Below are 12,356 nucleotides of genomic sequence, written 5' to 3'. Positions count from 1 at the left end.
AAAAAAGAATTTCTAAAGGTCCGGGCGGATGTGACGCAAACCGGAAATCCTGTGTGCGTTCCAGCGCCGGTCTGCGTGTCATCGACCTTTTCCTTAACAATCGTTATAACTCTCCTTGATTTTAAGAAAATAGCTTGCTTGGGCGATCATGCGCATTCCGGCGCTCAGTATACTGCATTTATTTGTGACTCTGTTTGTATGAAGGTGAAGGGTATACATGTTTCAAGCAGTTGTGCGCGGATATTGAACACACTCATTTCTTTTTTGTCTGTTTTCTTGGAGTATTGGGTGATTACTCTTTGTGTGTTTTTCTGCTGCAAAAATACTGTCTGTCAACAGCGCACTATTATAACATCAATTCTTTTACATATGTATAAAGTGCACAGTCTGGAACCTCGTCCCTAGAGGAGAGGGTGGGAGCACTTGGCATTTCCCCTGTGGGCCAGTCCGACCCTGATTAGGGCAGATATTCCCACAGAACCATAGGACTTTGCTAGAGATGGAAACGTAGGCTCCCAGAGGAGCTGCAGAATTTCTAATAAGAGGAGACAACGACACAACATCAGAGGTCAAATTCTGTTTTTATTGTCTTCCGCTGATGACAGGGGGTCACAGAAGAAATGGGGGAAGGAAACCTGGGTGTTTGTATAATAAATATATAACTCTATAAAACCTGCACAGTAAACGGAGAGACTGGAATGGAGGATACTACTGACCCTGGTGGTGATTGCTTCTCTACGTCTCTCCCCATTTCATTGATCATCTTCCCCCATCTCTAATATCACCCTCCTGAAGATGGCCTGTCCTCCAACCTCTATTGATTTTAATGGGGTCTCTTCACCCTCCCCCTTTCTCGCTGTGACTTTGAGGGGTGTTGTTATGCTTTGTCTCTCTCCTATGATCTCTACTTCTGTGATGGGATCAAGTCATCGATGGGCTGACTCTTCTCCAGCTTCTTTTCCATCTCAACCATCAGCTTCACACCATCTACCACCATTTGTACTTGTTCAACTTCAGAGAATCCCAATCTGTCAGCATTGGAAATGTCGAAAGTGCCTCCAACAGCAGCTGTGTCAACACCACCTGTGGGAAAGGAACATAAAGCTAAGAACACTGGACAGAAGTGGTTCAACCTGGTGCCTCTAGCTGGTGGTCTTCTACTATTACATTATGTGACCTGGTGCCTCTAGCTGGTGGTCTTCTACTATTACATTATGTGACCTGGTGCCTCTAGCTGGTGGTCTTCTACTATTACATTATGTGACCTCTGACGGGCCTTTATGTGGGCACATTCAGTGTAGGTCCAGTGTGATGGCTCTGGCAGAAGACATGTGGCTGGTTCCCTTTGCTCTTAATGTGATATTTTGAAGATGGTCCCTTTCCATTCCTTCATAGCTGACCCTAATATGTTAGTTTTGTAGTGGCTGAAACGTTTCCTCTTTTCCTTTGTGTTTGTATCTCTTATTCTGGAATTTGCAGTGTCTGGGAGTAGTGAAGATAATGCAGACTAGATGGACCAAGTGGTTCTTTTCTAAAAATACTCACCAGTGCCTCTCTTTTGTAGACGCAGTCTAGTCAGAACCTCCTCGAATTTAGGGTGTTTGCTGAGGTTAGGAAGCTTGACATGGACACCACCTCTCAGACCTGTACCCAAGTTGGATGGGCAAGTCAGGATGTAACCAAGATGCTCGCTCCAGCTGAAGGGGTGTCCTGCAGCCTTAAAGATCTCCTCAATCTGCGTAGATAAAAGAGAAACAATTTGTTGTAGAGGGAAATGTGGAGAGAAATACATGTTCATGGGCCAAAACACACTAGGCCAGGACTTTGGAAGTGGAAAACAATGGTCTCAAAAAGTTTCCTGTTGTAGAAGAGGGGCTGTGAGGTAGATAATGGTGGATCTTACCTTCTGCAGACCGACACAGAAACGTCTGAAGACTTCCTTCATGTTGCCACCTTTCTGCATGGAAATGACTCTCAGATGGTCCTCTTCATTTACCCAGACCAAGAAGGTCTTGTCATCATTATGCCTAGAGAGTGGAAATGATATTACTAAGTGCCACCTCCCATCTTCTCCACTCTGCCACCATACTCCAACGCCATTTACCCTGGTATCAGTCTACTGGCACTAGAGCCATTGGACATGATGCAGTGGATGTCTAGTGACTTTACAGTAGCACCTTCCATTTACATGCATTTGATTGGCAATGGTTAGAACAGTTTGCACAGTCTTCTGTATGTGGAATGTCCCTCTAGTAGTTGAGTCTATGAGCCACGTACCAGATACCACGGGCATCAGGCCAGTCCCGAGCCATGCCAGCTGCAAGGAGCAGTGGAGAGACTGGTTTATCAAAGAGGAAGTGGTCATCAATCAGCTGCTGCTGCTCAGCATCGGACATGTCCTTAAGGGGGTAGTACTTGCCCTTGAATTCTCCTGTCAGGCTGTTCAGAGCTGGAGGAAGAGAGGTGGGAAAGTCTCAGTCTACACAATCCATTAATGTGATATCTACACTACACACAACACAAACTTACACATACTACTGGACGGTCAGGACCTCCATGGCACCATACTGTAGGTCCAGGAATGGGTACACATACTACTGGACGGTCAGGACCACCATGGCTCCATACTGTAGGTCCAGGAATTGGGCATTTACTTCTCCACAGCGTCTAATACAACACAGGCCTGATTCATGCTTGTCAGTAAAGTCAAAAAGCGAGCAACTGTGCAAAACCATATGTACTGCAGGTGGGGCAGATGTAACATGTGTACTGCAGGTGGGGCAGATGTAACATGTGTACTGCAGGTGGGTCAGATGTAACATGTGTACTGCAGGTGGGGCAGATGTAACATGTGCACTGCAGGTGGGGCAGATGTAACATGTGTACTGCAGGTGGGTCAGATGTAACATGTGCACTGCAGGTGGGTCAGATGTAACATGTGCACTGCAGGTGGGTCAGATGTAACATGTGCACTGCAGGTGGGGCAGATGTAACATGTGCACTGCAGGTGGGGCAGATGTAACATGTGCACTGCAGGTGGGTCAGATGTAACATGTGCACTGCAGGTGGGGCAGATGTAACATGTGCACTGCAGGTGGGGCAGATGTAACATGTGCACTGCAGGTGGGGCAGATGTAACATGTGTACTGCAGGTGGGTCAGATGTAACATGTGCACTGCAGGGAGGACAGATGTAACATGTGCACTGCAGGTGGGGCAGATGTAACATGTGCACTGCAGGTGGGGCAGATGTAACATGTGCACTGCAGGTGGGTCAGATGTAACATGTGTACTGCAGGTGGGGCAGATGTAACATGTGCACTGCAGGTGTGGCAGATGTAACATGTGTACTGCAGGTGGGGCAGATGTAACATGTGCACTGCAGGTGGGGTAGATGTAACATGTGCACTGCAGGGAGGACAGATGTAACATGTGCACTGCAGGGGGGGCAGATGTAACGTGTACTGCAGGTGGGGCAGATGTAACATGTGTACTGCAGGTGGGGCAGATGTAACATGTGTACTGCAGGTGGGGCAGATGTAACATGTGCACTGCAGGTGGGGCAGATGTAACATGTGCACTGCAGATGTAACATGTGCAGAGAGAGAGCTAGATTTTGGTGGGGTGTCTTCAAACTTAAAGCTATATTGCAATGTAATATTAAATCTGCTACTTAGAAAAGCGTCCAGTATTTACCCTGCACATAAACACTATACATGGCAGCATGGTGTGTTCCAGACACAGCTACTTACACACATGAATCCGCCCCACCATGCGCTGCGTCCGCTTCAGAGCTCCTGATCCAGTAATACACGTGTAACTATAGTCCCCTGTTATTTATCACAACTTCCCACTGTCCTACCGGCGGACCACAATGTGATGCGGTGGTGGTGGGGGGAGTTGGGAGGCCCGTCACTCACGGCTCTGCTAAACAGATACACCGTTACTTGCTTTTTCTGCTTTACTTACAACCATGAATCAGTCCCACAATGCGCTTCTTTTCCACGCAGCCCGCACATGTTAGACAACTTTATTTTTACACTGCAGTTTTGATTTCAGTTTGAACACAGCCCACCACAATCTAACTCTCTCTGCACATGTTACATCTGCACCCCTGCAGTGCAGCATAGTTTTGCCCAGTTGCTTGCTTTTTTGCTTTACTTCCAAACACAAATCAGGCCCTGCTTAGCAGAGCAGCGGAGAATAGATTTATGCGCATCTGTTCATGGAGAGAGGGACAGGAGGCACAGTAGTAGCTCCCACAGTGTCGGAAAACGGGATGCACAGCCCGCCATCCCAGCATTCCTGCAAAGCCAGGAGTCCCAAATTCACCATACAAAATATTGGGACGTACACTAATGTACTGGAATAAACAATGGCACTGATGAAACTATTAAAGAAGGGAAGCAACAAATAAAGGAGGAAAAAATAACACATTCATTTCAGATCCTTAAAATCTACTTTAAACACTTTTAATTACTAAGCGCAATGGTGTAAAATTTCCCAGCACCAAAACACTACTAGCCACTCTGCAACTCCAGTCCTGTGAGAATCCGTTCAGTAGATGAAGTTCTGTCGGCGCTGGGAGAGGAGTCGCGCAGGAGACCTGGGGCAACTACACTCATTACACAAGTCTCTGAAATATCTGCAAAGCAGCGTAGTGACCCCGCCGAATCCTGCCTCTAGTAACCAGTGACCAGTCTAGGGGAGAGATAAAGTGCCAGCCAATCAGCTCCTTACTGCCATGTGACAAGCTGTGTTTGAAAATGGCAGTTAGGAGCTGATTGTCTGGCACTTTATCTCTCTCCCAGCGATGATGCATCTAGCCCTAGAACTGCGTCCACACATCAGTGAGCCCCATTTCTGACCCATGACACATTGGTGACCTCACAGTGACCACCCCTCAGACTGCCTCTTGGCCATGGTATGGGGTGATCACCGGTGGAATGGCTGACACCCTGCAAGGGGTGGAACGTTTCTTACCTTTGATAGACAGATTCTCAATGGCACGGCGCTCACCACGGCTGGAGTGAGGGGGCAGAGTGTACCCCTTGATACTGCGTCCAGTCCTCACACGGCTACTCAGGACGTAATTTGGGTCAAGATCGTCACCTCCCTGCCAAGAGAGAAGTCTTTCTGTATATCTGCTTATGTTCTACTCACGCATTCTCCAAGCAATATGTTACAGGACGGCAGACGTCCGTCATATAGCAATAGTTATTACAGATGAGCACCATTGTACGTACATCACACACAATATGTTATCCCTCTGTGTCAAAATAGTGCAACGTTTATATATATATATAGAGAGAGAGAGAGAGAGAGAGAGAGAGCTTGTCCGCCATCACCAAAAGTGAAGCACTGGCTACTATACATTGGGTGATAGACCTTAACCATGGCTTGTCCTCTGTCACTACACAGAGACGTCGTCCTCATTTGCTGTATTATGTGACTCTATTATGGAATAAATCCGCTGTTTTATCTGCCTGAAGACTGGTGAGTGCCCTGTTTATAATATATGGGTGGAATTAAGTCAGCGGATGGACGATGTTCACCTGTGGTGTCTGCAGGGAGCACTCCAGCAGTCCTCGTTTCCTATATATACATACACAGATGTTACCTCATACGTCTTGCCGCAATACCCCACGCAACAGAACATGCCTGGCGTAACGCTGGGCGCCTTTTTTGCCTTATTTGCAATGCCATGTGACTAGGACGTACATGCAGCCTCTGCTGATTAAAATGATATGTGGCATGGCTATATTCTCTGTGTGACTGCGGCTGTATCTGCATACGAAATGCTACGTTACAGTGGTTTCCAGGAAAACAGCCGCTGACACTGTAACGTTGCATTTAGTATGCAGATACAGACGTGGTCACACACAGACTACAGGCATGTCGCATATCATTTTAATCAGCATAAGCTGCTTGTGTGACCTATTCACATAGCAATGCGATTTAGACGCACATAAACAGAAAAAGTCACAAATAACATGACTGCAGCAAGGAAGTAGCAGGACACATCTGTGTTTATGTATGTATGTATGTATGTGTGTGTGTGTGTGTATATGTATATATATATATATATATATATATATATATAGTGTTGTATTTGGATCAGGATCGGCACTCACAGACTTTCAGATGCTCCGGTGCCATCTGGAAAATACATTTACAAGAGAAACATCGCACAAGCAGCGGCGCTCGGAGACTGTTTCAGTAGGTTTTTCAAACGGGTGTAATTTAATTCATCACATCAAAGTGTAGCCAACTATTCGGGGCACTAATGCCCCTCTGTCAAGGTGAAGCAAAAGTCTCCGAGTGCCGATGCTTGTTGCTTGTACGATGTTTCTCATATATATATATATATATATATATATATATATATATATATATACACACACACATACAGGCACAAGGGTGGTCCAATAAGTAAGATAATAATATCTTTTGCGCGTGTTATGTGCTCTTGTAATTTCCCGCCAGGCCGGAGCCGGTACCGCTTCCCCGCAGCGCTATTAGACTGCCCCTCATATCAGTCATAAAATGGCGGGGCTGGCGGAAACATGGTCACACACTGAGATCTGAGGTCTGCATCTAACGGGCACATCAGCTGCTGAGATTCATCGCCAGCTTGTCGGGGTACGGTGATAACGTTATGTCACGGTAACAGGGTTTGGTGCACTGCCTCCAATAAGAGCAGGATAGACGCTGTTATGGCGCTGCCATGGGAGGTACTGGACCATCCTCCTGACAGCCCTGACCAGGCACTGAGTGATTTCCATCTCTCTGCGTGGAAGGAGATTCGCAACTGACAGTGAAGTTCAGCACGCCGCCATGTCCTGGCTTCATGCGCTGGACACTGGTTTCTTATTTGCCGGGATAGATGCCTGGGTGTACCACTGGACAAATGCTTAATATGGGAACTATGAGGAAATAATCTGAGCCAAGACCATACTATCGATTATACATCTATGTACAAGATTATGTTATATTATAGCTAGATGATAAATAATCTATTATAGTGCTCTATATACTGGTATAAGCAAATACTGTGTAAGATAACTTTATATTATACCACCACACACAGGTCTAATGCAGCCTCCAATTAGCTACTGTCCATTTATTACCTTAAGGTTGCTGAAGTTAAGGTCAGTCTTGTGTTTGTCGGTGGGCTTGTAGCCATTGTGACGGTCCTCAATGACTGGGTCCAACAAATCCTTGAACACTTCGTAACATTCCTCATCTCCAGCCACACAGCCCACAGTCATGATGAAAGGGTGACCTAGAAGGTGATGAAGGCATCTCAATGTGACTTTCATACTGACAGGTGTAACACTAGTGGAATGACCTGGCTTATTGTTACAAAGGCGTCTGAGCGCAAGTGTATAATTGTGCATTTATTAGACAATATTAGCACTGTACACACTTTCTTTTATTTCTCTAGCCTGTCAGCCACAGAGCAATGCCCTGTGCCCTCTCCAACCAACAGTGCCCAACCTATTCTCCTATCCAGCCTCTAATGCCCCATCTAACTATCAAAGCCATGCCCTGTGCCCTCTACAACCAACAGTGCCCAACCTATTATCCTATCCAGTGTCTAATGCCCCATCTAACTATCAAAGCCATGCCCTGTGCCCTCTACAACCAACAGTGCCCAACCTATTCTCCTATCCAGTGTCTAATGCCCCATCTAACTATCAAAGCCTGGCCCTGTGCCCTCTCCAACCAACAGTGCCCAACCTATTCTCCTATCCAGTGTCTAATGCCCCATCTAACTATCAAAGCCATGCCCTGTGCCCTCTACAACCAACAGTGCCCAACCTATTCTCCTATCCAGTGTCTAATGCCCCATCTAACTATCAAAGCCATGCCCTGTGCCCTCTACAACCAACAGTGCCCAACCTATTCTCCTATCCAGTGTCTAATGCCCCATCTAACTATCAAAGCCTGGCCCTGTGCCCTCTCCAACCAACAGTGCCCAACCTATTCTCCTATCCAGTGTCTAATGCCCCATCTAACTATCAAAGCCATGCCCTGTGCCCTCTACAACCAACAGTGCCCAACCTATTCTCCTATCCAGTGTCTAATGTCCCATCTAACTATCAAAGCCATGCCCTGTGCCCTCTACAACCAACAGTGCCCAACCTATTCTCCTATCCAGGGTCTAATGCCCCATCCAACCATCAAAGCCTGGCCCTGTGCCCTCTCCAACCAACAGTGCCCAACCTATTCTCCTATCCAGTGTCTAATGCCCCATCTAACTATCAAAGCCTGGCCCTGTGCCCTCTCCAACCAACAGTGCCCAACCTAATCTCCTATCCAGCCTCTAATGCCCCATCTAACTATCAAAGCCTGGCCCTGTGCCCTCTCCAACCAACAGTTCCCAACCTATTCTCCTATCCAGCGTCTAATTCTCCATCAAAACCTGTCCCTGTGCCCTCTCCAACCAACAGTGCCCAACCTAGTTTCCTATCCAGCCTCTAATGCCCCTTCCAACCATCAAAACCTGTCCCTGTGCCCTCTCCAACCAACAGTGCCCAACCTAATCACCTATTCATCCTCTAATGCCCCATCCAACCATCAAAGCCTGGCCCTGCGCCCTTTCCAACCAACAGTGCCCAACCTATTTTCCTATCCAGCCTTTAATGCCCCTTCCAACCAACAAAAACTTGCCCTGTGCCCTCTCCAACCAACAGTGCCCAACCTATTCTCCTATCCAGTGTCTAATGCCCCATCCAACCATCAAAGCCATGCCCTGTGCCCTCTCCAACCAACAGTGCCCAACCTATTCTCCTATCCAGTGTCTAATGCCCCATCCAACCATCAAAGCCATGCCCTGTGCCCTCTCCAACCAACAGTGCCCAACCTAATCACCTATTCATTCTCTAATGCCCCATCCAACCATCAAAGCCCAAATCCTCTAATGCCCCATCCAACCATCAAAGCTCAAACCTATGCCCTCTCCAACCAACAGTGCCCAACCTATTCTCCTATCCAGTGTCTAATGCCCCATCCAACCATCAAAGCCATGCCCTGTGCCCTCTCCAACCAACAGTGCCCAACCTAATCTCCTATCCAGTGTCTAATGCCCCATCCAACCATCAAAGCTCAAACCTATGCCCTGTCCAGCCAGCAGATCCTGGCCCTGTGCCCTCTCCAACCAACAGTGCCCAACCTATTCTCTTATCCAGCCTCTAATGCCCCATCCAACCATCAAAGCCCAATGTAATGCCCTGTCCAGTCACAGATTCTGGCCTAATGCTCCATCCCATCAAATTCATGGCATAGAACAATTATGTATTTGTCTTATAGAAATTACCTGGGTTGTCAACTCCGGTCTGGATGATATCATCAAGGGTGAAGCCACTTGGTGTCTGCTTGTCTCTGAGCTTCTTGTAGATGTCAAGAGTCAGGACCTTGGCCATATGGTTGTTATGTTTGGTGAGGTCTGGAAACTCATCGTCTGCTGAGAAGTTCAGCTTGAAGTTGTTGTGGGTGTTTCCGAAAGGCATGATGAGAGTTAGGGCAGGACCTGGGAGAGGAGACAGGGAAGAGATGTAAATGTGTCATGGATGGAGCTAATGGACAAATGCTCTGATTGCAGTCCACAAGGAGTAGAAGGGTTCTAAGCTGATGTGTAAATCATCTAGGACTTATGGAAACTGTAGATCTGAAGTCACCACCTCCTCTGCTCTACTTGTATGGTTTGTTCTGTTACTGGTGTCAGCTTATTCTGCCCAATATACCCCACCAGAGGTGTTCCCCTCTTCCATAGATGGCACCTGGAACCCTGCAGTCTGCATGTCGGAGATGACACCCCCACCACTAAATGTACCCCTCATCACAGCACTCCTACAGGGTTTCTGTCTCGTGATCACAGCAGTCTGAGATGTCCTGGAAAGGAGGCATTTTACCCCATGGAGTAAATAGCGTTGCATGTTGTCAGAGAAGGAGACGGTAACAATGTGTATACAGGAGAGTGTGTGTGTGTGTGTGTGTATATATATAAAGTGTGTATATAATGTCCCTGATAGTGTGTGTGTGTTATGTTAGTAATATCCGTGTGTGTGTGTGTGTGTGTGTGTGTGTGTGTGTGTGTGTGTGTGTGTGTTATATAAAGTGTGTATATAATATCTGAATGTGGGTGTATATAACGTGTGTATATAATGTACGTGTGTGTGTGTGTATAATGACCCTGAGAATGTGTGTTTACTCTATGTAATGTCCCTGTGTGTGTAATGACCCTGAGTGTGTACCGTGTATGATGTCTGAGTGTGTGTACGTGACACTTGTGTTGCCAGTGCAGTAACAGCACACTCTAGTTATATATAGATTATACAGCCAGAGATGACAGGTGTGCGGTGATGGAGGATAGGGGGGGCTGTCGCTCTCCAGTCTGCCCCCATAAGAGGGCAGAATATAGATATGGAGTGAGACACATGGCGGGGGAGGGGGGGGGGGGCTCAGTCCTGTACAATGCAGCAGACCTGCTGTCCTATATACACGTGTTACTGTCATTATGTGCTCTGCTACTAATAGATGTTCTGCACACACCCGGGAATAGGCTCGTTCTGGCTCCTCATAGCTCTGCAGGAATCTGCAATTATGCAACTGGTCAGTATTACAGAGACCTGCCGCAGTTATGTGTATGAGGGTGATAGGGTAAAATGCTCCGCAGCTATGTGTGTTGGTGATGGGGTAAAAAGCTCTGCAGGTAAGTGTGTGATAAAGCAGTAACAAGTTTTATAGTTATGTAAACCGATCAGGGTAAAATGCTCTGCAACTATATGCATATTGGTGATGGATATAAGGCTCTGCAGCTATCTGTATGTTGGTGATGGGTAAAATGCTCTGCACGTATATGCATATTGGTGATGGGTATAAAGCTCTGCAGCTATGTACATATTGGTGATGGGTATAAAGCTCTGCTGCTTTGTACATATTGGTGATGGCTATAAAGCTCTGCAGCTATGTACATATTGATGATGGGTAAAAAGCTCTGCAGCTATGTACATATTGGTGATGGGTATAAAGCTCTGCAGCTGTGTGCCTACTGGTGATGGGTAAAAAGTTCTGCAGCTATCTTTATACCTATTGGTGATGGATATGCAGCTCTGCAGCTATATACATATTGGTGATGGGTATGCAGCTCTGCAGCTGTATGCATATTGGTGATGGGTAAAAAGCTCTGCAGCTATCTATGTACGTACTGGTGATGGGTATGAAGCTCTGCAGCTGTATGCATATTGATGATGGGTAAAAAGCTCTGCAGCTATGTACAGATTGGTGATGGGTATAAAGCTCTGCAGCTGTGTGCATATTGATGATGGGTAAAAGCTCTGCAGCTATGTACATATTGGTGATGGGTATGCAGCTCTGCAGCTATGTACATATTGGTGATGGGTATAAAGCTCTGCAGCTGTGTGCATACTGGTGATGGGTAAAAAGCTCTGCAGCTATCTATGTACCTATTGGTGATGGGTATGAAGCTCTGCAGTTGTGTGCATATTGGTGATGGGTATGCAGCTCTGCAGCTATGTACATATTGGTGATGGGTATGCAGCTCTGCAGCTGTATGCATATTGGTGATGGGTAAAAAGCTCTGCAGCTATCTATGTATGTACTGGTGATGGGTATGAAGCTCTGCAGCTGTATGCATATTGATGATGGGTAAAAAGCTCTGCAGCTATGTACATATTGGTGATGGGTATGCAGCTCTGCAGCTATGTACATATTGGTGATGGGTAAAAAGCTCTGCAGCTGTGTGCATACTGGTGATGGGTAAAAAGCTCTGCAGCTATATTTGTGTTGGTGATATGGTAAAATCCTATAAATGGGGGGTAGATGTTTATGCTCTTCGTCTTCGTTGCCCCATCAAGGTCGGAGGTAACGTGTGGCTATTTCTGACATGTGATTAGTAAAGTGTTCTGCAAAGATGAGCTGTTGAATGACCTGCAGGTTATTGAATGGGTAAATGCTCTGCAGGAAACATCTCTGGAAAGAAAAAAGTAAAGAATTCTGCATTACCTGCTGTAGAGACGGAGCAAACTTCAGGGTGACCCGTCTGTCGCTCCAAAAATTCCCCAATATATAATCCCAGAAGTCACCCCATTGGCTGGTTGCTGAGAGGTGTGATTGATGTCACGGTGATGTCATGACCTCCATCACCTGCTGATTGGTTGGTGTTCTATCTCAGCAGATGCCTTTATCTGGGGCAGGAGGGCTCATTTTACAGAGTTATAATTAGAGGGGTCAGAGAGTCTCCTGCAGGGTGGTGTCTGCAATGGGTGGGACGGCTTGGATATCACTTACAGGGGGCTGCAATGGGTGGGACGGCCTGGATATCACTTACAG

The 12,356-nt window shown here is 46.7% G+C and overlaps 1 protein-coding gene across 2 annotated transcripts; it reads right to left on the bottom strand.

Annotated features, from left to right (window-relative positions):
* Nucleotides 1-562: 562 nt before the first annotated feature.
* On the bottom strand, nt 563-12,134 carry LOC134987319 (creatine kinase M-type). 2 transcript variants are annotated; one of them, XM_063950478.1, is made up of 8 exons: nt 12,030-12,134; nt 9,322-9,534; nt 7,130-7,284; nt 4,983-5,115; nt 2,278-2,449; nt 1,904-2,027; nt 1,546-1,735; nt 563-1,083 (listed from the first exon to the last, which is right to left on the bottom strand). In XM_063950478.1, the coding sequence occupies exons 2-8, from the start codon at nt 9,512-9,514 to the stop codon at nt 905-907; spliced, it is 1,146 nt and encodes a 381-aa protein (XP_063806548.1). In that variant the 5' UTR covers nt 9,515-9,534; nt 12,030-12,134; the 3' UTR covers nt 563-904. The 2 variants fall into 2 exon arrangements, with proteins under 2 accessions (XP_063806548.1, XP_063806549.1); XM_063950479.1 differs by lacking the exon at nt 12,030-12,134 and adding an exon at nt 9,917-9,941.
* Between the last annotated feature and the right edge of the window lie 222 nt (nt 12,135-12,356).

Source organism: Pseudophryne corroboree (assembly GCF_028390025.1).
Source record: "Pseudophryne corroboree isolate aPseCor3 chromosome 8 unlocalized genomic scaffold, aPseCor3.hap2 SUPER_8_unloc_6, whole genome shotgun sequence".
NCBI lineage: Eukaryota > Metazoa > Chordata > Amphibia > Anura > Myobatrachidae > Pseudophryne > Pseudophryne corroboree.
This window is presented reverse-complemented; position numbering and strand designations above follow the sequence as displayed.

Bases quoted from the DNA above. Each gene is read 5' to 3' on its own strand.
- LOC134987319 (XM_063950478.1), bottom strand. From the start codon at position 9,514: ATGCCTTTCGGAAACACCCACAACAACTTCAAGCTGAACTTCTCAGCA. The intron at 7,285-9,321 runs GTAATTTCTATA...ATCACCTTCTAG, and splicing joins GACCGGAGTTGACAACCCAG to GTCACCCTTTCATCATGACT. The intron at 2,450-4,982 runs GTAAGAAACGTT...CTCTTCCTCCAG, and splicing joins TGAGAATCTGTCTATCAAAG to CTCTGAACAGCCTGACAGGA.